The sequence below is a fragment of the Physella acuta genome, unplaced genomic scaffold, assembly GCF_028476545.2.
Source record: "Physella acuta isolate Inbredline_101_S28 unplaced genomic scaffold, ASM2847654v3 ptg000276l, whole genome shotgun sequence".
Taxonomy (NCBI): Eukaryota; Metazoa; Mollusca; class Gastropoda; family Physidae; genus Physella; species Physella acuta.
In genome coordinates, this window is record NW_026731795.1 from 548,656 (window position 1) to 576,651 (window position 27,996).

At 32.0% G+C, this 27,996-nt stretch overlaps 1 protein-coding gene across 3 annotated transcripts in view; it reads left to right on the top strand.

Moving 5' to 3' along the window:
* The window catches only part of LOC131939379 (uncharacterized), a 74,239-nt gene that overhangs the window by 31,752 nt on the left and 14,491 nt on the right, over nt 1-27,996 (top strand). The window contains exons 2-22 of one of the 3 annotated variants that reach the window (XM_059297664.1): nt 1,885-2,013; nt 5,302-5,445; nt 6,096-6,260; nt 6,526-6,732; nt 8,840-9,052; nt 9,396-9,485; nt 10,602-10,730; nt 11,276-11,419; nt 11,571-11,735; nt 13,320-13,523; nt 15,624-15,845; nt 16,366-16,464; nt 17,058-17,156; nt 19,932-20,030; nt 21,321-21,449; nt 21,992-22,135; nt 22,286-22,450; nt 24,028-24,231; nt 25,905-26,126; nt 26,646-26,744; nt 27,337-27,435. In XM_059297664.1, coding sequence (XP_059153647.1) covers nt 1,885-2,013; nt 5,302-5,445; nt 6,096-6,260; nt 6,526-6,732; nt 8,840-9,052; nt 9,396-9,485; nt 10,602-10,730; nt 11,276-11,419; nt 11,571-11,735; nt 13,320-13,523; nt 15,624-15,845; nt 16,366-16,464; nt 17,058-17,156; nt 19,932-20,030; nt 21,321-21,449; nt 21,992-22,135; nt 22,286-22,450; nt 24,028-24,231; nt 25,905-26,126; nt 26,646-26,744; nt 27,337-27,435 — 3,171 coding nt within the window. The remainder of the gene's footprint in view (nt 1-1,884; nt 2,014-5,301; nt 5,446-6,095; nt 6,261-6,525; nt 6,733-8,839; nt 9,053-9,395; nt 9,486-10,601; nt 10,731-11,275; nt 11,420-11,570; nt 11,736-13,319; nt 13,524-15,623; nt 15,846-16,365; nt 16,465-17,057; nt 17,157-19,931; nt 20,031-21,320; nt 21,450-21,991; nt 22,136-22,285; nt 22,451-24,027; nt 24,232-25,904; nt 26,127-26,645; nt 26,745-27,336; nt 27,436-27,996) is intronic. The other 2 variants (XM_059297662.1, XM_059297663.1) reach the window with 2 other exon arrangements.

The window sequence follows — 27,996 nt, forward strand, 5'->3', positions numbered from 1 at the left end:
AATGGCCATATAATTATTGATCCTCTACTTACTAACACTAATATAATCAGCTGGCTAGATATTTTAACAGATATATTTTTTTTTATTTTCAAAATTTGGTATTGTTATAACTGATTCCGATGTTGATGCTAGTGGGTTAACGCCCCCCCCCCCCCCACTTTTGTCCCACACCTGAACTGGGACAGGGTGTTAACGCCCACCACCCCACCACTGTCTCCCGTCCCCCACTTGAATTGGGACATGCCGTAATCTGATACGACCGCCCCACCCAGCTATGTACAGGCTAGGGGTAGTATCCCGGTCGCCTGGTCTTTGACCCGAGTCCCACCCAACTGCAAATTTGAGGAAACACGTAATGAGATACCCTATTGTATTCGAAGTTGAGCCAGGGCATAGACCCCAAGCTGAGTTTGAGGGCTAGAGGGATATGAAAGTTGAATGTTAGCCTTAGAAGCATGAAGTTGTGTTTTGTTTTGTAAAGTGTGGTAGGGCTGGCCTCAGAGACTGGCCACTATTTAGGCTCAAGATTACTATGTTACCCAAGATTAAAGTATCAAACATTAAAATTAAGAAGCTGAAATTGCGTTTGTGTTTTCTTGAAACTCTCACTGCCGACATCAGTACCAACCATACAAATAATATCTTAACAGGTATGTTGAAAAATCTTAGAAAACAATGCACAATTTAACTGTATTTCACCATAAATTTTGTTCTATAGTTTGAAAAAAACTCTTTCTATCTGTTTTTCTGTTAAAAAACCTACAGACGAAAATAGTTTTTTTGAGCATTTTGAATAACCGATAAGTCAATCAACGATGGGGATTGTTTGACAACAAAATATAATTATTTAAGCTGAAAACGATGTATTTTCTATATGAATTTATTAATGGATTAAAATAATGTGCTCAGAAATTGACGCAATTTGGCAAATGGGTAGATGTGACGCCAATTGCAACTATAAATTTAGGCCATATATATATATGTATATATATGTATATATATATATATATATATATATATATATATATATATGTATATATATATATATATATATATATTATATATATATATATATATATATATATATATATATATATATATATATATATATATATATATATATAAATATATATAAATTTTTTCGGGGTGTGGGGTTAACATCATGAGGTGCCGCACCGGCTGACATTCGACTCCGAACTAACGACGCCACTGATTAAATATATTCGGGTGCGCTGAAGTTTTAAAGAGCTACCTTTATAAGTAAGACAGAGAATAAAAATAACTGTTAAAAATTAACTTTCAACTATCAATTTGAAAACAATTTTAATTTGAGCTACTTTTTAAAAAGATTAAAAGGTTAGGGTTAAGGTTAAGGTTGAGGTTAAGGTTGAGGTTGAGGTTAAGGTTGAGGTTGAGGTTGAGGTTGAGGTTGAGGTTGAGGTTGAGGTTGAGGTTGAGGTTGAGGTTGAGGTTGAGGTTGAGGTTAAGATTAAGGGTAAGGTTAAGGTTAAGGTTCAGGTTTAGGTTTAGGTTTGAGGTTTTGCATGCTCTCGAGCTTCGACATGAGCTTGAGCTGGAGCTTTAAGGTTAGCTGTAGCTTATGCTTTAGGGTAGGGCATGAGATCTAAGGTCAAAGTTATGATTATACCTAGGGATAGTCTAGGAATGAAATACGAAAAAAGCATATCAAGGATACGCCGTGAATCATCTATACTATATTTATTTTACTATAAAAGTCATTATTAGTAAATTGAATGTTACAATCACGTCTCTTTGAATTTTCTTCATTATGAGATCGCAGCTACGCGCGGAACATCATTGCTTGTCTAACAGTTATATCATATGTAGTTGACAAGTTAACCTTGCTCTTTACCTTGTTTTTAGCTCAAGTGTGGTTTGGTCCAAATCACCAGTATCTGTGTCACTGTGTCAACAACCAATGTAACCCTGACGGTTCGTGTAAAAGTGGATCAAAATGTTCACGGGGGTGGTTTGGTAAAACATGCCAGTATGGTAAGTAAAACATAAATTTTACTAAAATATGTGTTTATCTTATAAAATATTGGGTGTTTTATTTGGATTTATTTGGAGAAAGTGTATGAAATATCGCAGTTGTAAGTTACGATAGATCTTAACAACTCTAACATTTTTTTCTGAGTTTGTATCTTAGATCTTTTGTTTTTATATTACTACAAAAGAGACTTTAAAGTCAATCTACCGCCCACTCACAAAAATCGTAATTCATATTGCATTATATATATGTATGTATATATATATATATATATATATATATATATATATATATATATATATATATATATATATATATATATATATATATATATATATATATATACCAACCCCTTAATCCAAACTTCCTGAGTTTGCTATGGTGATGTTTGTCATATGTTACGCTATAAATTTCGCACTACTAAAAAAAAGATCAAAGAACTATAAGTTCAAATACGAACAATTACATTTATTTCATGAAAATCCCCACATTGCAAACAATTTTTGTCATTGTACTAAATTATCACCAATATTGTTACTCTTTGTACCGTATTACTTTATTTTACTGATTTAGCACAATTGATCAAATAAGTATCTATAAAGTTCAGAAAAAAAAATATTATTCAACTTATGTGTATTAAATAAATGACAATGCGTGTTTATTATAATTATTACCTCAATGTGTTAATACAAACAATTAATATGTATAAAATATAGAATCTGAGGCATGGTTAATTGCATACATTGGAGCTTGGCTCAGCCAGCAGCATACTTTGAATCGTAAAAACTATTTTCCATTTCACCTAGTGTACAATAAAATATTGGAGGAACTAGATCAAATAAATCTTACATTAAAAATATATTTGCGTTTGCCTTAAAATCAGTGCAGTAGCTTTAAAATTGTGTCAGCCAACCATAAACTGATAGGAGTTTAGACTCGATGGTCCTTCGATCATTTGATCGCTAGTATAGCTTAATTATCTTATTATTCCCTGTTTAGTAATTTAATAATTAGTAATTTTAAATTGTATTTTTTTTTATGAAAAATTGTCCGTCTAATCAGGTATCAAAAAACGTTATCCAATTTATACCACTGAGGAAATTTAAGATCATTCGGACAATAGCAAGTGGGTTACATTTAGATTCCATTATTTAGCGGAGCCACACACAATCAAACATATTAAGCAAACTAAATAAAAGCCATTTAAGACCCACCCCCACACAATCACCAGGACAATAAAATGGCTACTTCCCACAAATGGCTTCAGCCAATATGACTCACGACAAAATATGTCCCCATTAAATTCCATTTAAATTGGCTCCTTTTTCACTCTTGAGCCTTGTCGTCATTTACGAGTTCCATATGTTCTGAGCCATATTGTCCTGAGCCATAAATTTGTTAGTCAAACATTTCGGGAGCTTTATTTTACGTAGTCTAACCATTTAGTATCAACAGTGGCTGATTTCATAAAAACCAATTAGGGTAAGCTCCAAAAAGGGACCGACTGTAATTAGCCATTCCAATCGAAACAAGGTTAACTCACTATACATAGTAAAAGCATATTAGAGCAAGTTGGAAAAAAGAGATCGTAAGTGGCGTGCAGTACGATTTCCCACTACTGAACACCATAATAAACTAATATAGGCCGACTTCCTAGATCGACTGTTTTATCAATATTAAATGATAAGTGTATAAAATACAAAATATCAGAATGCGGGCACAGACATTTTTTCTGGAATTATGGTCTAGAATAAAAGAAATAGTTTAAAATATGTCTAATTTCGAAGATGTAGACATTTTAATATTTTTAATATCCTGAAAGTTTATAGTTTATCGAGAAAACATGGCTCTTATACTAATGCTCTGGCTGTAAATCTGCCGGAATGGAATCAAAGCACGACTCCTGACACGCTATTTCTTAAAGTATAATTGGGTTAAAAAAACTGCTTATGAATTTGAAGAGACTGTCTTAGTCTACCATGGATTGACGTGGCCTAGCGTTGAGAACTAGACTGCTAACCCGAAAGTCTCGGGTTCGAATTCGGGTTCAAGTAACTTGAATGTCCGCGAGTCCACCCAGCTCTGACTGGTTACTAACTCACATTAGGGAAAACAAAGACAGCTGGACATTGTGCTGAACACACTATCCCTTATATACCAAGGTCATCTGAAACAGATAAACTCCACCTCATCTGCTCCATTTGTATTGGAGCACAACAGGTTAAGATGTTGTGTGCGTGTACTTTAACGCAAGAGACCCTTGTGTTTCACTAGGGGACTGGTTGGCAAGGGAACCCACAAGAGCTAGAAGGATTCAAATGCTCTTCCCCTCTAGCGTGATATTTTTATCTATTATTGCAAGAGAAGGCCAACAGACTATGTAAGCCCATCAAAGCTAATTGTATGAGGCTCCCTTTGGACGCAATTTTAAACCCACAACTGATTTAGCCATTCGTCGAATATAATTATAACACTGCTTATACAGCAGAAAGATAATTTTGCATTGAAGATTCATTGACTATGTTTTTGAACTTTATTTTTATTTCCACTTTTTCGGTTTACAATTCCCCTCCCTTACATACATTTAGTAGTTGCCTTAAATACTTTCAGTCGTTCTTGCTAGACTTTGAATTGTTTACCAAACAGACAACATACATGTTTATAAAACATGTAAATAATGTTTTTGAAATAATAACAAAACATAAAATTATTTACAATAATACAAGTAATAGATTACTAAAACAGATAAAATTGTAAAATTGTTTCACCGATCCGATGCACTCTGGTATGTCAAGAATGTTGACGAGAATCCTTCCATCATATTGTTGACATGGATTAAAACGTTTTTTTTTTAAAGATTTTTCAATCAAAGCGACCGTTCAAATAATATAAATTATAAACTTAATAAAAAAAAAAATTACCACGTGAAAACCAAATTGCTTTTACCTTTAAAAAATTGTTTTGAATTACCGAAAATATTAAAACGTCAAATGCATCCACTCTTTTTTATAGTCCGAAAAAAAACAATCAGCATTTTATAACCATATTTATTTTATTTACACCGTGCATGATTTTAAAAATATTTAATGGGTTTTTGAATATCTTTTAGACTATTCTCCCTTGGACCCGACGACATAAGCTAAACCCCCATAAATCTCACAACGAGTTTTTAACCAAAAATTACGTTCATGTGAACCTCGTTAATCCCTCCTACACTAATGCAAAGTTAACAAGCCAAAAAAATAACTTACGAATAACATTGTTAAGATCATATTTAACCTGTATTGCAGTGGATCTACTCGGCCATTTTAACAACACTCACATATTAACCGACAACGATGACAATACGTGTTTAGGCGTAACAACAGAACATGTGGACCTACCAATGGGAGCTGGGTACTCTACTCTTCAAATACGGTTGGTGTATAAGAAAGGTACGTTGAAATCTGTCGGAATTTTACCCGCAGTTGTTTTTCTCCGGAAATGGATGTTTATTATACGTTTTGTATTCAGAGACAAAACAATAAAAGGATCCCGATAGGCAATTCATTATAACAACTGACATAAATACTAAAAATATAAAGCTAAAGAATTATATTTGACATAATTTTATTAAACACAACTGTTTTTAATTTTACAAAGTTCTTTTCTTTTAAATACTTTGAGGGTAGGGGTGAATAAAAAGAAAATCTAACACACATTCCAATTCAAGATACAAATATTCTTTATTTACACAAATCAATTATCTACTTCCATCTAACTAATCTATACCATATACTTTCTACTACTACTACTACTTCTATCTAACTGTTTCCTAGCTCTCCATATCTCCAACCGTCTCTACCATACTATCTGCCTTTAACTCTCTACATATCTCTGTCCGTTCGCTATCTCTACATAATGAATTTAGAATACATAAGCGTACGGCATTGAAGACCATAAGTGAGTAATGGAAATTCGAATAATAAGTTAATTAGTACAGAAAAATAAAAGTAAGAATTAAGTACCCACATATTTGTAAGTTTTTGTTTGAAAATATAAGTCATGTTATAAATATGGACTATTAAAAAAATAACAATAACAGGGATAAAGGATATTACTACACCAGACACAGCTTTTGGATGTGGCTCTAGAAAGTACGTCGACAACGAGGTGGTTGATTATTTCTGTGATATTTACACGTTTGTTAACGTTATCAAACTGAGTAACAAAACTTTACACAATTTGTGCTCTGTTTATTTTAGCGGAGGTGAGTGATGTTTTCTTATATTTTCTTTATACGTATCAGGTTACGATCATCCCAATTAGCTCAAACATTAGATAGCGTTATAAAATGAAATCAAATAATGTAGCATTGTAGACGAAAATGAATTGAAAATCTCCATGTTTTGACACTTTACACAGGTTAAACATTTTAAATTAATATTTAACATATTTAACATATACCCCTCGCCAACCAAAACTAAAACCTAACTGTTTACCATATTATTTACTTTCTATTTTTTCTGAACAAGGCCGTAATGTTGCATTGAAACAACCAGTAAAACAGTCTAGCAGTTACTCATCAGAATACCCAGCAAGCACGGCTGTAGACGGAACTTCAGACAATTGTGAACGTGTGTTTTCACACACCAGTGACACAGAACCAAATCCTTCATTTGAACTTTTGTTTGGCACAGCTATGACTGTAACCAGGGTTAGAATCTTCAACCGTGTTGGAGGTGTGTTTAAATATATTTTCTTTAACGTTTATTGAAAGAAACAATAATTTACCGGCCATGTTTATTAGTTTATTACTGTATTTAAAAAAAACCACTATTTATGCTGTCTAAAAGTTAAATTGATGATTTTAAATTGTTAACATTTTTACGGTTTACAAGTATTTTTCATAACATGAATTTGAAGTTTTAGAACTGCAGAAAAGTATTGTTGTTTTTTATAGGGATCTACACATTTGGGTTACCGATTCTGTTTTTTAAAGAAGAAAATTAGTTATTGTTCTTGATATTATTATACATTTTAAGAAAATGTGTTAAAAATGCATTTTCTTGAAATAATGCGGCCATATAAGTTTGCAATAAAAAAAAATAATTGTTAACATTTCCAATGTAAGTTTATATTACTTTAAGAATGAATAGAAAAAGAAAAATAAACATGTGAAATGCATAATACAATCCAAAATTAACGTCATAATCAACATCAGCGTCAAAATCAAAGTCAACATCGAGGTCCAGGTCTTGTTCTAGGTCCAGGTCCAGGTCTAGGTCTAGGTCTAGGTCTAGGTCTAGGTCTAGGTCTAGGTCTAGGTCTAGGTCTAGGTCTAGGTCTAGGTCTAGGTCTAGGTCTAGGTCTAGGTCTAGGTCTAGGTCTAGGTCTAGGTCTAGGTCTAGGTCTAGGTCTAGGTCTAGGTCTAGGTCTAGGTCTAGGTCTAGGTCTAGGTCTAGGTCTAGGTCTAGGTCTAGGTCTAGGTCTAGGTCTAGGTCTAGGTCTAGGTCTAGGTCTAGGTCTAGGTCTAGGTCTAGGTCTGGGTCTCTAGGTCTAGGTCTCTAGGTCTTGGTCTCTAGGTCTAGGTCTGTAGGTCTAGGTCTAGGTCTAGGTCTAGGTCTAGGTCTAGGTCTAGGTCTAGGTCTAGGTCTAGGTCTAGGTCTAGGTCTAGGTCTAGGTCTAGGTCTAGGTCTAGGTCTAGGTCTAGGTCTAGGTCTAGGTCTAGGTCTAGGTCTAGGTCTAGGTCTAGGTCTAGGTCTAGGTCTAGGTCTAGGTCTAGGTCTAGGTCTAGGTCTAGGTCTAGGTCTAGGTCTAGGTCTAGGTCTAGGTCTAGGTCTAGGTCTAGGTCTAGGTCTAGGTCTAGGTCTAGGTCTAGGTCTAGGTCTAGGTCTAGGTCTAGGTCGTCTAGGTCTAGGTCTAGGTCTAGGTCTAGGTCTAGGTCTAGGTCTAGGTCTAGGTCTAGGTCTAGGTCTAGGTCTAGGTCTAGGTCTAGGTCTAGGTCTAGGTCTAGGTCTAGGTCTAGGTCTAGGTCTAGGTCTAGGTCTAGGTCTAGGTCTAGGTCTAGGTCTAGGTCTAGGTCTAGGTCTAGGTCTAGGTCTAGGTCTAGGTCTAGGTCTAGGTCTAGGTCTAGGTCTAGGTCTAGGTCTAGGTCTAGGTCTAGGTCTAGGTCTAGGTCTAGGTCTAGGTCTAGGTCTAGGTCTAGGTCTAGGTCTAGGTCTAGGTCTAGGTCTAGGTCTAGGTCTAGGTCTAGGTCTAGGTCTAGGTCTAGGTCTAGGTCTAGGTCTAGGTCTAGGTCTAGGTCTAGGTCTAGGTCTAGGTCTAGGTCTAGGTCTAGGTCTAGGTCTAGGTCTAGGTCTAGGTCTAGGTCTAGGTCTGGGTCTCTAGGTCTAGGTCTCTAGGTCTTGGTCTCTAGGTCTAGGTCTGTAGGTCTAGGTCTACGTCTTGTTCTTAGTCTAGGTCTATATCAGTGTTTCTTCCAGACTTTTTTCTCCGGGGGGGGGGGCTTGAAGTTTTCGGGGGGGGGGGGCGGTAGACTTTCTTCGGGGGTATATATTTTCTATACAAATTATATAAATTTATACTAATTTATATAAATTTCATTTCGTTCGGGGGGGGGGGGTGGGGGGGGCGATAAAAAAATTGGGGGGGGGGGGCGGGAAGAAACTCTGGTCTATATCTAGGTCTTCTACTATGTCTACGTCTACATTTTTAGAATATTATAGTTGCAAGTAACTGGTATCTGCAGTAATTTTAACACATTTTAATGTACATCGATTACTTATTTTGTTATTCAAACGATGGACATTGCTTTTATTTTTCTAAAATATCTTTACACTATTTCAGAAAGCTATTTAGCGCAGCGTTTACAAGGCTTTGAGATAACAGTTTTTGATTCATGGTCCAACGCTCTCTTTCGATATAAAGACACAAGTGAGGTCAAGAATATTTATGATTTGGACGTAAAATTACTGAGAGAAGCTACCAAAATCGAGATCGTGCAGAAAGGATCAGCAACACAGCCGATAATTTCCATTTGTGAGTTGGAAGTGTTCGGAGGTAAGCATTAATATTAAAATTTAAAATGCTCCAAATAAAGACTTAAAAAGGATTGTGTTTGCAAACGGAAGTTTTGAAGACTTTGATTTTTTTTTAATTGACCAATGAATAAGGTAATAAAAATTAGAGAAAGTCTTTGCTTACTTTTTTGTTAAACTAAGTCCAGGACTAGCAACTTTGATTCTCTCATGTATAATCTTTTTTGTGTGTTTTTGTAAACAATTTACCTTCGAGAGCTGTAATAATATGATGCTAATACAATATATACACAAAACATATATTCATTATGTATATATTTATGTTGCATAATACTTCTAAATTATATAATTTTATGTGATTTTAGACTGCGATAACGGCTTTTGGGATTTAGACTGTAAAAGATGTAGTGGCCTTTGCTCTAAAACCTGTCATAAGGAGACTGGACAATGTGAAGGTAGGCCTATTGATAAAGCATAGTATAACTTCATTTGTAAGATCTACAAGTACTGCAGTTTCGCATTGTCTTTAAATACTGATACTGTATCTAAAACTAAGATACATTACCCTAACTTATTTAGGATCAGGAAGAAAAGGCTGATATAGACAGAAGGCCGACAACGACTTAGAGCCGTTTTGATAAAAGGCAAATAACAACATATAACGTAATATCCCAATATAATGAACACAATACCGACATAATCAGTTTTTTTAATTGTAAAATGTGTTAACACAAAACTTCCCATTGTTATCCACACACTATTGTCTACCCGGCACCCATATAATAAAATATACTTATTATCTTAACAGTACCAGACTGATAATGTGTTTGTGTTTGTTTGTGGGTGAAATTCTACTTAACAAATTCTGCTAAATAAGGTGTCTAACTTTTCAAGTCTATTGAGGAAATTAGTAGTATATTAGATTTCAAAGTACTTTCACTGTATGGTGTATCCAGGTCCTAGTTTCATACATCACAACCTTTCGCATCTTTGCGATACCGTGGCATTTTTTGTATTTTAATAACTCATGTTTTAGAAAACAGGGTCGAATATTTTAAGAAATCATATTGGTCACACGTTGAAAAAACCGTATAAAATGTTGCTTCAAATTGGAATTAAGGACTAGATTTGGAAATACAACGATAAGGAATCACTTTGAAATATTTTCTTAAGCAAATTAATAAATTATTATAAAAAAAAGATAGCAATCCATTGGGCAGAGGAAATAGAGTTCACATAACTTTTCACCTCGATATATAAGGGGAAGGTGTGGTCAAAACTTTGCCCAGCCGCCTTTAATTTCCCTAACATGAGTTAGGTTACAATTAGAACTGGGTGGACGATATATTGAATTAGACCCGGATTTGAACTCGAGAGAATCGGGTTAGCAGCCTTGCGCTCTATCGCTCAGCCACGATATAAATTTAAAATTGCATTAATAGCGTAATTAAATTTTGTTTTGTTTCTGTCATCTCAGCAACTCTCGATGATTGCACTTTTATAAATCAAAAAGCACCACGAATAAGTAATTTACTGATTTAGAGAATAATTTCAGTATAATTTTTTTTCAGTGAACAGCTTAATTGGAGAAAACAAACAATTTGCATGTCACTGTCAGGACAGTAAGTGTGAAGTGGATGGTCAATGTAAACCTGGCTTCAATTGTAAAGGTGGCTGGTTTGGTAATACATGTCAATACGGTATGTATTGTAATAAAAATACAAATCATGTTTTTCGATTCAATTATATCCAATTGGTTTTCAAGTGCATAGTGTGTTAGGTTTCCTAAAATACATCTGTTTATATAATCCGGAGCCCTGCTTACTTATTTCTCATTATCAAAGGTTTTAGCTACTTTAAATTTATAAAAAAAAAAAAACTTCCCAGTTCATAATTTTCTGAAAGCCAGATTGGTAATTCTTTTTCACCGTATTGACACATTACATTTCTTTTTGCACCAATCGGTTATGATATATTGCTATAAATTAAGGTTTGGATAAAATAGTAATCTAACTAGAGTGCTCGAGTGTTATTTTGATAGCGTTGGTTATTGAATTTATGAATATTAATATTAGAATTATCATGTATATATATTTATTTATTTATTCATTCCACTCAATTCATTCATTCGTTTCAATGTGTAAAAATTTTGTGTTTTGGTCTGTGTGTGCCATTACATTCCCGAACCTTGGTGTAAAGGCATGTACAGTCATGCATAATATACCGCGTACTTATTTTCATCCAGTTGATATACTTGGGATGAATTCCAACAAAAACATACTAACTGACGGCAATGATAATACCTGCCTGCCCGCAACAACTGACAATGTGACTTTATATCTCGGAGATACATATACAACTTCTCTCATACGATTTGTTTACAAACAAGGTAGACATTTTTTTTTAAGCCACGTTCAAACAGGGATTAAGTTACAATTTATTTTTCATCATGTTTTATTAAGGATTTTATTTCTTAGGAGCGGTTATTTTGCGGAGTATTTCTCTAAATGGAAACTAATTATAAAATTTCGTTCAAATAGATCACAAAATAAAAGGTTTCAAACCAATTCCTGGATGTACTACATTAGCCTATGAAGTTAAGGCAAACGTTTTTGACTACTTCTGTGAAACTGATGTACAGGTTAATGTAATTCGTATAAGCAATGACGATGCAAGCAACCTATGCTCCGTCTATTTCAGTGGAGGTGTGTATTTTATTATTTAATTTATAGTAGAGGTTAGCCAGCTGTTCATGCACTAGTTGTTTAAAGATTAACATTATCACATGGACCTTAAAATGCTTTACATTCAATAATACTTTAATATTTATTTTACATACGGTATTTATCCATTAGTAAGTCAATTAACATTCTTAAAATTAAAACCATAACAATTTTTACTGATTTTGCTAGTAAAGTAAATAAATACTAGTTGATTGATAACTCAAATGTTAAATGTAATAAACATATTTTTAAAAAAATAGTAACATGGTAATTTAATATCGAACTGCTTAATCTTTATTTCCTACGGTACTATTTATGCTCTACATTAAATCATAAGTAGTGGGATAATTTAAGTTTGAATTTTTAAAATTAAAATACCTCTATTAAGAAATTAAAAACTATAATAAATATTACGTAGCATTTGATAATTTTTAAAAAATATGCAAATATTCCGATACTAAAAGAAAACCATCGTTAAAATAGACATAATTTACTAACAACATATAATTCATTTATAACTTATAAACATTGTATCCAAATTTAAAGCTAATATTATTTGAAACCAACATTAAACTGTTTGATGCCCAAATAAAATTATTACAACAGATGATAAACAATTTAGAAAAACAATATAAAAATTTAATTTATTGTCATTTCAGAAAACATTATACTACCTTAATTGATTAAATAAAGACAGAATATGTTTCGTCCTCTCTCTTATTTTTATCTAAAGTTTTATACAATAAATTATAATAATTAATAATATATTAGTATGATAAGCAACGCAAGATGTAACACTCTCTACCAAAGATAAAAATTAAAGTGAAGCAATGTGTATCTTTAATAGAAAGGAGTATAATAAAACCTGACTCGTAACAATCGAATTTGATACCGTTCATCTTTGTTAAGATAACTTTATAGTTGTTCAAAAGATATCAAATGTGTGAGAATTTGTTATTTTACGATGTGTTTTTATGATGTTTTTATGTATGATGTAAATTTAAACACTTGCTCAAAAGTCTATTAATTTACTTTTTGAAAATTTCTATATAATTTGTAGAATTTTCTTTTTGCCTGTATTTATATATTTAAAAAAAATTCTTAACCAATATGAACATTGCTACCATATCCAAGTATTTCACATACTAACCAAACCATATACAGACAAACAAATTTCATCCATCTTCATGATTTTCTCTTTGAAGAAAATGCCCATAATTAGACGAGGAAATAGGCTTTATCCACTAATAATAGCTTTGTAAAAGAAGAAAGTATATTTTACTTATGAGAATAATTAACTGTAGAGCAAAGATTTCAATTGTTTGAAGATACAATATTTCTGACGATAAACAACTAAGTCAAAATTGATTTAGACAGAAATAAATGCGAAAATTCAAAGATGTCATTGTAAAAACATTAACTTTATAATTATTTACGTCTATTGTTTAACATCTTACTTAAGAATAATTGTAGAAAAAACTTAATCTTTCAAAATAAATTATTTTAGAATACAAATCTAGGTAATGAAAATAAAAACGATCTTCTTTTCTAATTTGTTTGTAACAGGTCGTAATTTGGCATTGAAACAAAATGCTACCCAGTCAAGTGACTATGAAAATCTCTACGCAAAGTTGGCTGTTGATGGTGATACAAATAATTGCGACCGCGTATTTTCACATACTGCAGACAACGACAACGCCCCATCATTTAAAGTTCAATTTGAAAAACCGGTCCCGATAAGCCGTATCAAATTGTATAACAGAGTCAATAGTAGGTTTCATCATCTCTAACAAAATTTGACAAAACGTTGTATTTTGTGATTTACTGTTAGATCTTATCTTTCAATTCTTCTTCTTCTTCGTTCTTAATTATTAGTGTTGAAGGGGATCGAGATTTATCTGCAAGTGGGTTTGAACTCGAGACTTTGTTCGAATTTATCAACCATGAGCTTTTTGCCGACTCGACCACGCCTCTAACACAATTAAGCGTTACGTGTCAACTGGTTATGCGCCTTTGAAGCCATTGACTCCGATTTCAGCCTGCTTTTCTTTTTGGATTTGCTCCCATAGCCTTTGTCCAACCAAGAACAAACTACAAGGCAGCAGTTATTTAATTTTGGAGTTGTCTCTCCTAGAAGAGTGGCTGTCCCCAGCTAACGAGCCTCATCTACCCGAGGGTTTGAACTCGAGACTTTTCGGTTTAGCAACCATGAGCTTTACCGACTCGACCACGCCGACTCCTATCTTTCAATTAATATAAACATTTTTGTAAAAGTTTAATTTCCTTAATTGTCATTATATGAGTTATTCCAAACTATATTTTATAAAGTTGATTTAAAAAAAACATGTTGTTATTTTATATTTTACTAGCGTGCCCGTCCCCGCGCGTTGTCGCGGGGATACAAGAATGCGTTACCAATACTATATTCTTAGAAGTGTGACATTGTTTTCTAAACTGAGTTATTTAAACATTGCCCGCGCTTGGATCGTATTTGGGGGGGGGGGGGGGGGGCATGGGTTTACCTACACTACCGCATGAAAGCCTTGAGCGTAAGTTAATCACTCAACATAATAGTGAGGTAGATCACTGTTTTTTTTATAGCTTTTCTATAATATATATACCCATGAGTGATCAATTTTGATCTAAGTTTCGTCCAACTAACGTAGTAGGATTGTTTTATGAGCTTCAAGCCCAATGATCTTGTTTATCGAAATACAGTTTGAATCTACGAATATTATATTTCTAATTGCTATTTTAATGTGTTTAATGTAATTTGACAAACCTATGCGACAAACTTTTTCTCACCATTATTTTGTTTAAAAAAGTTAAGTAAAATCCGTATGACGGTCAAATTTTAAAATGTTAGAATCGATTACGATAATCTCAAATACTATACATATTCCGCTGTAAGATATTTTATCCGAGATCATTTGTCTATGGTATAATTTATCCTGATATAATTCGGTGTGATATCTTTTGGCCGTCAGTTCATTTGCCCTGAGATCAATTTTCCGTGATATATTGTGTCTGGGATATTCTTTCTAAGATATTTTGTCTAAGATTCTTTGTCCTATCACCAATGGAGTAGTTATCTGCGTACATAGCAGGTTTTCGAAAATTAAAAAAATGTATTATAAATTTAATAGCGCAATAAGCCTTCAAAAGTTGGTTAAATGACATTTCCTACTTTGAACAATGTAAGTGTAACGCTAAGCACCTCTTTGTGGGGGAGACGGTTCGGTCTTATATGATAATGTATTGAAATAAGAAGTCAGAGTTGAGGATTCTGAATTAATCTTAATGGTTTTCATCAAAGAAAAAACATTTTTTGAAACATGCCATTGTTCGATAAAATTGCGTTTAATTTTGATGAAGTTTATTTTAGTGACATCAATATTGAGGACATCTTGTATTTTAGACAATGTGTGAATAAAGTTGGATTGTGTGTAATTTGTCAGGGTGGGGAGGGGAATTGTAAATATTGATTCAGTTTACTGGCGTCACAAGCAAATCACGTTTGCAATCACACAAATACTTATCTCTAAACCAAACATAATCATTTAATTTCTGTACACACTTTTGTCAACTAATGATTAAACTAACTGCACATTTAAATCAATCTAATAATAGCACAAAAGCACGATGTATTAAAACTTTGCAGGTATTTTTTAAATGTGTTTTGCTTTAGCAATATGTATGAAATTATGTTTTATCTTTTGCAAAAGAAATATATATATTGTGTTTATATTGTTATTAAATCGCCATATTATATTTTTCTAAAAGTGTTTAAAAAACATGTATTTATCTTGTTTTTCTATTTATTCGTTTGTGGACTTAACAAAGAATTTTAACTTTGGAGTATGGTTTCAGAGAATCAGATGGTTTATGACGAGAGTGATAGATTAAAGGGGTTTGTTGTGGAAGCAATTGATTTGAATAACAATAGAGAAAGGATATATACTGATACCAGCCCAACACAAGCGGTCTATAGTATCAACTTTGAAAAGCCAAAAACAGTTTCTGCTCTGCAAATAAAACAGTCAAGTTATCCAAGTTCATACGTAACTTTATGTGAATTTGAGGCATTTGGAGGTAGGTTCGACTACAGATTTGATTTATCTTTAGGAAAATGTTTATTACCATTTGTCTACCACTATTGTAACCAGAGTTATATGAGTGAATCTCAAACAATCTTCATTTGAATTGATAAAAGTTCCAAAGTAATTTTTTTTCTAATGATGATAGAAACGTCTTTAGATTTTTAGCAACAGAAATAACGTCGAAGAGACGTAATATAATGTAACGATCATTTGAGAATATGAATTAAATTTAAACTGTTTATGAGACCTCGAAAAAATCATGTATAGTATAGCCGTTTTATTGTTTGCTGTCACTTCTTTCCTTGACTAGCCAGAAACACAAATTAACAAACATAATTAAATTACGTCGTGTTGTTTTATTCCTTGTCCCGAATCCTGGAGCAATGGATTTCGTCTTAGACTCTCCTATTTGATCACTTTACATCTCAAGGAATATTTTAAGATACATTATTCTAAAACGTTGCATTTTAGCCTTATTTTCTAAAGCTGAAAACAATACTGGTTGTATTCAGACTGCCCAGACGGATTTTGGGGTTTGGATTGTAAGAACAAATGCTACATCGGTTGCAGTAGACCTTGCCATAAAGAGACTGGACAATGCTTTAGAAAAGGTATACATAAATTTATTATATCTATGGAATATATTGTATGTTCATTACAACGTACTAAGTTACATGAAATAAAACACGTGTGTATATTCCTTTTTACTAGCTTTTTAAATTTAGCTTCCTCTCTCTGTTGTTCTTATTGTTTATTACCATATTTCGAACACTATTATAATCGCCTTTATATGGGTTAATATCATACAACCTCATTTATAGTGATAAAGGTGCCGCCTTACTTTTTCAAACGTTGCTAGAAACGTCTTTAAGGTTTTAGCAAAATAACTGTACTCTAAGTCACGTACGATAAAGTAGCGGTCATTTGAGCAGTTGAATTAAATTTATACTGTTTATGAGACCTCGGCATATTCATGTATGGTATAATCGTTTTATTTTTGCTGTCTTTTCTTTCCTTGGCTTGCCCGAAAAACAATCAACAATCATAATTAAATGACGTATTTCTTGATACCTTGTATCGAACAGTTATACTCTCTTATTTGATCACATTACTTCTCAATAAAAATTTGGGGGTACTTTGTTCATTAAAGTTGCATTCTAGCCTCATATTATTATTAAAAAAAAACAATATTGATTATATTCAGACTGCCCTGGCAGATTTTGGGGTTTGAATTGTAAGAAAAAATGCGACAGCGGTTGTAGTAAACCTTGCCATAAAGAGACTGGACAATGCATCCGAAAAGGTATACATGAAAAGTATATTACTTTAGATTACACTGTAAATCACATGGCTTTTTTTTTCATTACAACGGTACTAAATTATATGAAATGAAACATGAGTGTATATTTCATTTCACAAAGTTTTATTTAACTTGGTTCCTCTGTCTGTCGTGTTTTGTCCTTCGTGATAGATCGATTCTGCCGAGCAAATTTTTGAGCACTTCTAATTGAAATATTCGTTTGAAACTTGTTACGTGGGTCAAGAACCGATACAATAAAATACACACAATAATTTTTAAATTTCTAATTAAGTATAGCTATTACACCAAAAATGAAGTTTCTTTATTTATAATCTTTGGAGGCTAATAACTTTAATATGTACAGTCCATATAGATGCGAGTAAGGAAATAAATTCTTATATTGTTCTGGTCTTATTTAGACCTTGAAATAGTCAGCTGTCTCTATATTTAGTAGCATTTTTATGTGCAATATTACGAGAAAAGTATTAATGTTTAAGACATGAACATTTTCAGTAATGTTTGTAATGTTTGTAAGATAATTGTATTACAATTTTATTTGATTCTTAAGAACAATAACTATTTTATGAATGTTTAGTTTTTTTTTAGAAAAAATTGTAGGGTTACATTGACATACATCTTTTGAACATTTTTGGAATATATAGCAAAAGTATATCAATTTATAATGGTACACACTGTATATATATATATATATATATATATATATATATATATATATATATATATATATATATATATATATATATATATATATATATATAAATTTGAGCCAAAGAGAGTTGTACATTTTTTAAAGAAACTGTGCAAGATTTGTCGAAAACGTGCTTTTGAGAAAAATACTAGGAGCTTTCTGATTGGTTCATAGGAAGTTTATTAATGTACTAAAAAAAGTGCGAAGTAAAAATGAAAATAATAATAATCTTAACTCTACCTCAAATTCTATACCTATATATATCCTTAATCCTAACCTTAAGAAAAAGACCAAAACTGAAGCATTCACCTCAGCCTAAAACTTAACACAAAACCAAAACCAACGCTATAAATTGGTTTAAGTATAGCCCTGACCATAACACTAACCTTATTCCTAATCCTATATCTAGCGCTAACCCTAACCCTAACTAATCCTAACCAGAACCCTAAATTTTACCTTAACCCTAGCTTAACCTACCTATTTCCGGGGGGGGGGGGGTAAATTCCCACTGGGTGGGGTGGGGTGGGGGGGGGGGGTTGGTAATTGACAAGGGGTAATTACTCCGGGGTGTAATGTCGGGAGGGATGTCCGAGGGGGTTATTGGTGGGGGTGGTAATGCCTTGTTCCTCTGAAAAAGATTTCAAAATTGGACAATCAGTAAAAAGGTTATTGATTATTCAAAATAAAGCATTTGTAAATAAAAACATATAGCGTAACCTTGAATTTTTTTAAAAACTAATTACGCACTCCTAATAAACTATTTTTTTTAGAAAATAATAATAATCAGATGAGTAGCGAAGGCGAAGGGATGACACCGTTTAAGGGGGTGACACCTTAAAATTGATACATATACAGCAGAAAAAAAGCTGTTTTTGCCAATTCCGTTAATAACAATTTATAGTTATATAGTTTTTTAAGTACAAATAGACAATTATTGCAAGGGGGTGGGGGTGACATCAAGACGTCAACGAGATAACTGTTGAGAAAACAATGCAACATCCAACTGTATTATTAACAAACAATAGATAAATATCATTACTATTTTTTTCTTGGGAGGGGAGGTGACGCCAAGAAGTGCCGCAACGGGTGACACCCGACCTAGTGACACCACTGTTCATAATAAATACAATTAATTAAACAAAATAAACCGGGAGTGATCTCCCCAAAACTTTCTCGAATATTCTTATATAAAATAATCCAAGGGGGTGGGAACTCGGGCTATAGACATGATTTTTAATCCATTTTAAATACTTAAAGTTTTAAAAATAGAATAAAATCTCGTAGACAAAAGAATTGCACACCAAGTGAACGCCAAATAAAAAAGTGCATAATAGTGCGCAATATTATTAGTACTTTAAAAATTTACATTAGTTTTTTGAGAAATCGGAAGTAGCGTAAATTACTACTTCCGGACAACGGAAATTTCTCAAAATTTAACAGAAGGTAGAGAATTAAATCTTTTACTCACATGTGAAATTTCATGTATCTATCTGAAATAGTACTCAAGTTATAGGCTTTTGAAAAATTCAAAGCAGGAAAAGTACCAGTTCCGGTTATCGGAAATCACTCAAAAGTTGATACGGATCTACGATTTTGATAAAATACTTATCTATGAAATGTCATCAACCTAGCTGTAACGGTACTCAAGTAATCGTGTTTACACACGGACAGACAGACAGACAGACAGACAGACTGACAGACACACACACACACACACAGATATACGGACAAGATTGCAAAATTATGTTTTTCCGTATCCGTGAGGTGTAAAACGTCGAGATTTGTAAAAATCTCGATTTTTTTTTTTTTGCACGATTACAATACTTTCTCTATACTTCGTATATAGATCTACGAGAACGTAAAAACTGAATATGTGTTTTATGATAAATTGGGATGATAAAATTGCTTAAAAAAAATTCTCCGGATCATAATAAAAAAAATCAAAACCTGAAAAAACATGTAAATATTTCGTCGAGGGCTTTACTATTAGACAACTTGACATTAGTTTTGCTTTCCGTTTTTTTCTTAGAACTGTTAAAGAATTAAATTGTATTTGGTATTATATTCAGACTGTTTGAATGGGACTTGGGGATTGGATTGTCAAAACAAATGTGACAGTAGCTGCAGTAATGATTGTGATACGGAAACAGGACAATGCATAAAAAAAGGTACGAATGCAAAGTTTGTTCGAATAAAATGTTCACCTATTTATTTCGGTTTGTTTGTGATGGACGAACATGTTTTGTTCACCTTCATGTAATATTTATAAAGTGTTACTTAGTGTGCCAAAATCTATATTACTGCCTACAAAGCTCAAAATTCATCATTCCCAAAAGAAAAAAATCTATATTAACATAAGTTTATATATATTAGAGTCGTTTTGTTGTTTGTTTTCTTTTTTGTATTGACTAGCCAGAAATAGAAATTAACAAGCAGAACTGAATGACATCGTATTACTTGATTCCTTTTACCTAAACCTGGAACAAGGGATTTCGTCTTAGACTCTCCTACTTGATCACTTTACTTCTCAATAAATATTTTGGGATATTTTGTTCATTTAAGTTGCATTTTAGCCTCATTGTATAAAATTGTTATTTTTTTAATATTAAAATGTGTTAACACAAAAATTCCCATTGTTATCCACACACTATTGTCTACCCGGCACCCATAAAATAAAATATACTTATTATCTTACCAGTACCAGACTGATAATGTGTTTGTGTTTGTGGGTAAAATTCTACTTAACAAATTCTGCTAAATAAGGTGTCTAACTTTTCAAGTTTATTGAGGAAATTAGTAGTATATTAGATTTCAAAGTATTTTCACTGTATGGTGTATCCAGGTCCTAGTTTCATACATCACAACCTTTCGCATCTTTGCGATACCGTGGCATTTTTTGTATTTTAATAACTCATGTTTTAGAAAACAGGGTCGAACATTTTAAGAAATCATATTGGTCACACGTTGAAAAAACCGTATAAAATGTTGCTTCCATTTGGAATTAAGGACTAGATTTGGAAATACAACTATAAGGAATCACTTTGAAATATTTTCTTAAAGAAATTAATAAATTGTTATAAAAAAAAAGATAGCAATCCATTGGGCAGATGAAATAGAGTTCACATGTCTTTTCACCTCGATATATAAAGGGAAGGTGTAGTCAAAACTTTGCCCAGCCGCCTTTAATTTCCCTAAAATTAGTTAGGTTACTATTAGAACTGGGTGGACGATATATTGAATTAAACCCGGATTTGAACTCGAGAGAATCGGGTTAGCAGCCTTGCGCTCTATCGCTCAGCCACGATATAAATTTAAAATTGCATTAATAGCGTAATTAAATTTTGTTTTTTTCTGTCATCTCAGCAACTCTCGATGATTGCACTTTTATAAATCAAAAAGCACCATGAATAAGTAATTTACTGATTTAGAGAATAATTTCAGTATAAAAAAATTTGCAGTGAACAGCTTATTTGGAGAAAACAAACAATTTGAATGTCACTGTCAGGACACTAAGTGTGAAGTTGATGGTCAATGTAAACCTGGCTTCAATTGTAAAGGTGGCTGGTTTGGTAATACATGTCAATACGGTATGTATTGTAATAAAAATACAAATCATGTTTTTCGATTCAATTATATCCAATTGGTTTTCAAGTGCATAGTGTGTTAGGTTTCCTAAAATACATCTGTTTATATCATCCGGAGCCTCCTTACTTATTTCTCATTATCAAAGGTTTTAGCTACTTTAAATAAAAAAAAAAAACAACTTCCCAGTTCATAATTTTCTGAAAGCCAGATTGGTAATTCTTTTTCACCGTATTGACACATTACATTTCTTTTTGCACTAATCGGTTATGATATATTGCTATAAATTAAGGTTTGGATAAAATAGTAATCTAACTATAGTGCTCGAGTGTTATTTTGATAGCGTTGGTTATTGAATTTATGAATATTAATATTAGAATTATCATGTATATATATTTATTTATTTATTCATTTCACTCAATTCATTCATTCGTTTCGATGTGTAAAAATTTTGTGTTTTGGTCTGTGTGTGCCATTACATTCCCGAACCTTGGTGTAAAGGCATGTACAGGCATGCATAAGATACCGCGTACTTATTTTCATCCAGTTGATATACTTGGGATGAATTCTAACAAAAACATACTAACTGACGGCAATGATAATACCTGCCTGCCCGCAACAACTGACAATGTGACTTTAGATCTCGGAGATACATATACAACATCTCTCATACGATTTGTTTACAAACAAGGTAGACATTTTTTTTAAACCACGTTCTAACAGGCATTAAGTTACAATTTATTTTTCATCAGGTTTTATTGAGGATTTTATTTCTTAGGAGCGGTTAGTTTGAGAAGTGTTTCTCTAAATGGAAACTAATTATAAAATTTCGTTCAAATAGGTCACAAAATAAAAGGTATGAAACCAATTCCTGGATGTACTACACTAGCGTATGAAGTTAAGGCAAACGTTTTTGACTACATCTGTGAAACTGATGTACAGGTTAATGTAATCCGTATAAGCAATGACGATGCAAGCAACCTATGCTCCGTCTATTTCAGTGGAGGTGTGTATTTTATTATTTAATTTATAGTAGAGGTTAGCCAGCTGTTCATGCACTAGTTGTTTAAAGATTAACATTATCACATGGACCTTAAAATGCTTTACATTCAATAATACTTTAATATTTATTTTACATACGGTATCTATCCATTAGTAAGTCAATTAATATTCTTAAAATTAAAACCATAACAACAATTTTTACTGATTTTGCTAGTAAAGTAAATAAATACTAGTTGATTGATAACTCAAATGTTAAATGTAATAAACATATTTCTTTTTAAATAGTAACATGGTAATTTAATATCGAACTGCTTAATCTTTATTTCCTACGGTACTATTTATGCTCTATATTAAATCATAAGTAGTAGGATAATTTAAGTTTGAATTTTTAAAATTAAAATACCTCTATTCAGAAATTAAAAATTAGAATAAATATTACGTAGCATTTGATCATTTTTCAAAAATATGCTAATATTCCGATATTAAAAGAAAACCATCGTTAAAATAGACATAATTTACTAACAACATATGATTCATATATAACTTATAAACATTGTATCTAAATTTAAAGCTAATACTATTTGAAACCAAAATTAAACTGTTTGAAGCCCAAATAAAATTATTACAACACATGATAAACAATTTAGAAAAACAATATAAAAATTTAATTTATTGTCATTTCAGAAAAAAATTATACTAACTTAACTGATTAAATAAAGGCAGAATATGTTTCGTCCCTGATGTCCTATCTCTTATCTTTTTCTAAAGGTTTATACAATAAATTATAATAATTAATAATATATTAGTATGATAAACAACACAAGATGTAATACTCTCTACCAAAGATAAAAATTCAAGTGAAGTAATGTGTATCTTTAATAGAAAGGGGTATAATTAAACAATCGAATTTGCTACCGTTCATCTTTGTTAAGATAACTTTATAGTTATTCAAAGGATATCAAATGTGTGAGAATTTGTTATTTTACGATGTGTTTTTTTTATGTATGATGTGAATTTAAACACTCGCTCAAAAGTCTTATAATTTACTTTTTGAAAATTTCTATATTATATATAGAATTTTCTTTTTGCCTGTATTTATATATTTAAAAAAAATTCTTAACCAATATGAACATTGCTACCATATCCAAGTATTTCACATACTAACCAAACCATATACAGACAAACAAATTTCATCCATCTTCATGATTTTCTCTTTGAAGAAAATGCCCATAATTAGACAAGGCAATAGGCTTTATCCACTAATAATAACTTTGTAAAAGAAGAAAGTATATTTTACTTATGAGAATAATTAACTGTAGAGCAAAGATTTCAATTGTTTGAAGATACAATATTTCTGACGATAAACAACTAAGTCAAAATTGATTTAGACAGAAATAAATGCGAAAATTCAAAGATGTCATTGTCAAAACATTAACTGTATAATTATTTACGTCTATTGTTTAACACCTTATTTAAGAATAATTCTAGAAAATACTTAGTCTTTCAAAATAAATGAGTGTACCATACAAATCTAGGTAATGAAAATAAAAACGATCTTCTTTTCTAATTTGTATGTAACAGGTCGTAATTTGGCATTGAAACAAAATGCTACCCAGTCAAGTGACTATGAAAATCTCTACGCAAAGTTGGCTGTTGATGGTGATACAAATAATTGCGACCGCTTATTTTCACATACTGCAGTCAACGACAATGCCCCATCATTTAAAGTTCAATTTGAAAAACCGGTCCCGATAAGCCGTATCAAATTGTATAACAGAGTGAATGGTAGGTTTCATCATTTTTAATAAGAATTTGACAAAACGTTGTATTTTGTGATTTACTGTTAGATCTTATCTTTCAATTAATATAAACATTTTTGTAAAAGTTTAATTTCCTTAATTGTCATTATATGAGTTATTCCAAACTATATTTTATAAAGTTGATTTAAAAAAAAAAACATGTTGTTATTTTATATTTTACTAGCGTGCCCGTCCCCGCGCGTTGTCGCTGGGATACAAGAATGCGTTACCAATACTATATTCTAAGAAGTGTGACATTGTTTTCTAAACTGAGTTATTTAAACATCGCCCGCGCTTGGATCTTATTTGGGGGGGGGGGAGGGGCACGGGTTTACCTACACTACCGCATGAAAGTCTTGAGTGTAAGTTAATCACTCAACATAATAGTGAGGTAGATCACTGTTTTTTTATAGCCCTTCTATATACATACCCATGACTGATCAACTTTAATCTAAGTTTCCTAACGTAGTAGGATTGTTTTATGAGCTTCAAGCCCAATGATCTTGTTTATCGAAATACAGTTTGAATCTAAGAATATTATATATCTAATTGCTATTTTAATGTGTTTAATGTAATTTGACAAACCTATGCGACAAACCTTTTCTCACCATTATTATGTTTAAAAAAGTTAACTAAAATCCGTATGACAATCAAGTTTTAAAATGTTAGAATCGATTACAATAATCTCAAATACTATACATATTCCGCTGTAAGATATTTTATCTGAGATCGTTTGTCTATGGTATAATTTATCCTGATATAATTCGGTGTGATATATTTTGTCCGTCAGTTCCTATTCCCTGAGATCAATTTTCCGTGCTATATAGTGTCTGGGATATTTTGTCTAAGATTCTTTGTCCTATCACCGATGGAGTAGTTATCTGCGTACATAGCAGGGTTTCGAAAATTAAAAAAATGTATTATAAATTTAATAGCGCAATGAGCCTTCAAAAGTTGGTTAAATGACATTTCCTACTTTGAACAGTGTAAGTGTAACGCTAAGCACCTCTTTGTGGGGGAGACGGTTCGGTCTTATATGATAATGTATTGAAACAAGAAGTCAGAGTAGAGGATTCTGAATTAATCTTAATGGTTTTCATTAAAAAAAACACATTTTTTGAAACATGCCATTGTTCGATAAAATTGCGTTTAATTTTGATGAAGTTTATTTTAGTGACATCAATATTGGGGACATCTTGTATTTTAGACAATGTGTGAATAAAATTGGATTGTGTGTAATGTGTCAGGGTGGGGAGGTGAATTGTATATATTGATTCAGTTTACTGGCGTCACAAGCGAATCACGTTTGCAATCACACAAATACTTATCTCTAAACCAAACATAATCATTTAATTTCTGTACACACTTTTGTCAACTAATGATTAAACTAACTGCACATTTAAATCAATCTAATAATAGCACAAAAGCACGATGTATTAAAACTTTGCAGGTATTTTTAAAATGTGTTTTGCTTTAGCAATATGTATGAAATTATGTTTTATCTTTTGCAAAAGAAATATATATATTGTGTTTATATTGTTATTAAATCGCCATATTATATTTTTCTAAAAGTGTTTAAAAAACAAGTATTTATCTTGTTTTTCTATTTATTCGTTTGTGGACTGAACAAAGAATTTTAATTTTGGATTATGGTTTCAGAGAATCAGATGGTTTATGACGTGAGTGATAGATTAAAGGGGTTTGTTGTGGAAGCAATTGATTCGAATAACAATAGAGAAATGATATATACTGATACCAGCCCAACACAAGCGGTCTATAATATCAACTTTGAAAAGCCAAAAACAGTTTCTGCTCTGCAAATAAAACAGTCAAGTTATCCAAGTCCTATCGTAACTTTATGTGAATTTGAGGCATTTGGAGGTAGGTTCGACTACAGATTTGATTTATCTTTAGGAAATTGTTTATTACCATTTGTCTACCACTATTGTAACCAGAGTTATATGAGTGAATCTCAAACAATCTTCATTTGAAGTGATAAAAGTTCCAAAGTAATTTTTTTCTAATGATGATAGAAACGTCTTTAGATTTTTAGCAACAGAAATAAAGTCGAAGAGACGTTATATAATGTAACGATCATTTGAGAATATGAATTAAATTTAAACTGTTTATGAGACCTTGAAAAAATCATGTATAGTATAGCCGTTTTATTGTTTGCTGTCACTTCTTTTCTTGACTAGCCAGAAACACAAATTAACAAACATAATTAAATTACGTCGTGTTTTTTGATTCCTTGTCCCGAATCCTGGAGCAATGGATTTCGTCTTAGACTCTCCTATTTGATCACTTTACATCTCAAGGAATATTTTAAGTTACATTATTCTAAAACGTTGCATTTTAGCATTATTTTCTAAAGCTGAAAACAATACTGGTTGTATTCAGACTGCCCTGACGGATTTTGGGGTTTGGACTGTATTAACATATGCTACATCGGTTGCAGTAGACCTTGCCATAAAGAGACTGGACAATGCTTTCGAAAAGGTATACATAAATGTATATTTCTATGGAATATATTGAGTGTTCATTACAACGTACTAAGTTACATGAAATAAAACACGAGTGTGTATTCCTTTTTACTAGCTTTTTAAATTTAGTTTCCTCTCTCTGTTGTTCTTATTGTTTATTACCATTTTTCGAACACTATTATAATCGCATTTATATGGGTTAATATCATACAACCTCATTTATAGTGATAAAGGTGCCGCCTTACTTTTTCAAACGTTGCTAGAAACGTCTTTAGGGTTTTAGTAAAATAATTGTACTCTAAGTCACGTACGATAAAGTAGCGGTCATTTGAGCAGTTGAATTAAATTTATACTGTTTATGAGACTTCGGCATATTCATGTATGGTATAATCGTTTTATTTTTGCTGTCTTTTCTTTCCTTGGCTTGCCCGAAAAACAATCAACAATCATAATTAAATGACGTATTTCATGATACCTTGTATCGAACAGTTATACTCTCTTATTTGATCACATTACTTCTCAATAAAAATTTGGGGGTACTTTGTTCATTAAAGTTGCATTCAAGCCTCATATTATAATTAAAAAAAAACAATATTGATTATATTCAGACTGCCCTGGCGAATATTGGGGTTTGGATTGTATGAAAAAATGCGACAGCGGTTGTAGTAAACCTTGCCATAAAGAGACTGGACAATGCATCCGAAAAGGTATACATGAAAAGTATATTACTTTAGATTACACTGTAAATCACGTGGCTTTTTTTTTCATTACAACGGTACTAAATTATATGAAATGAAACATGAGTGTATATTTCATTTCAAAAAGTTTTATTTAAGTTGGTTCCTCTGTCTGTCGTGTTTTGTCCTTCGTGATAGATCGATTCTGCCGAGCAAAATTTTGAGCACTTCTAATTGAAATATTCGTTTGAAACTTGTTACGTGGGTCAAGAACCGATACAATAAAATACACACAATAATTTTTAAATTTCTAATTAAGTATAGCTATTACACCAAAAATGTAGTTTCTTTATTTATAATCTTTGGAGGCTAATAACTTTAATATGTACAGTCCATATAGATGCGAGTAAGGAAATAAATTCTTATATTGTTCTGGTCTTATTTAGACCTTGAAATAGTCAGCTGTCTCTATATTTAGCAGCATTTCTATGTGCAATATTATGAGAAAAGTATTAATGTTTAAGACATGAACATTTTCAGTAATGTTTGTAATGTTTGTAAGATAATTGTATTACAATTTTATTTGATTCT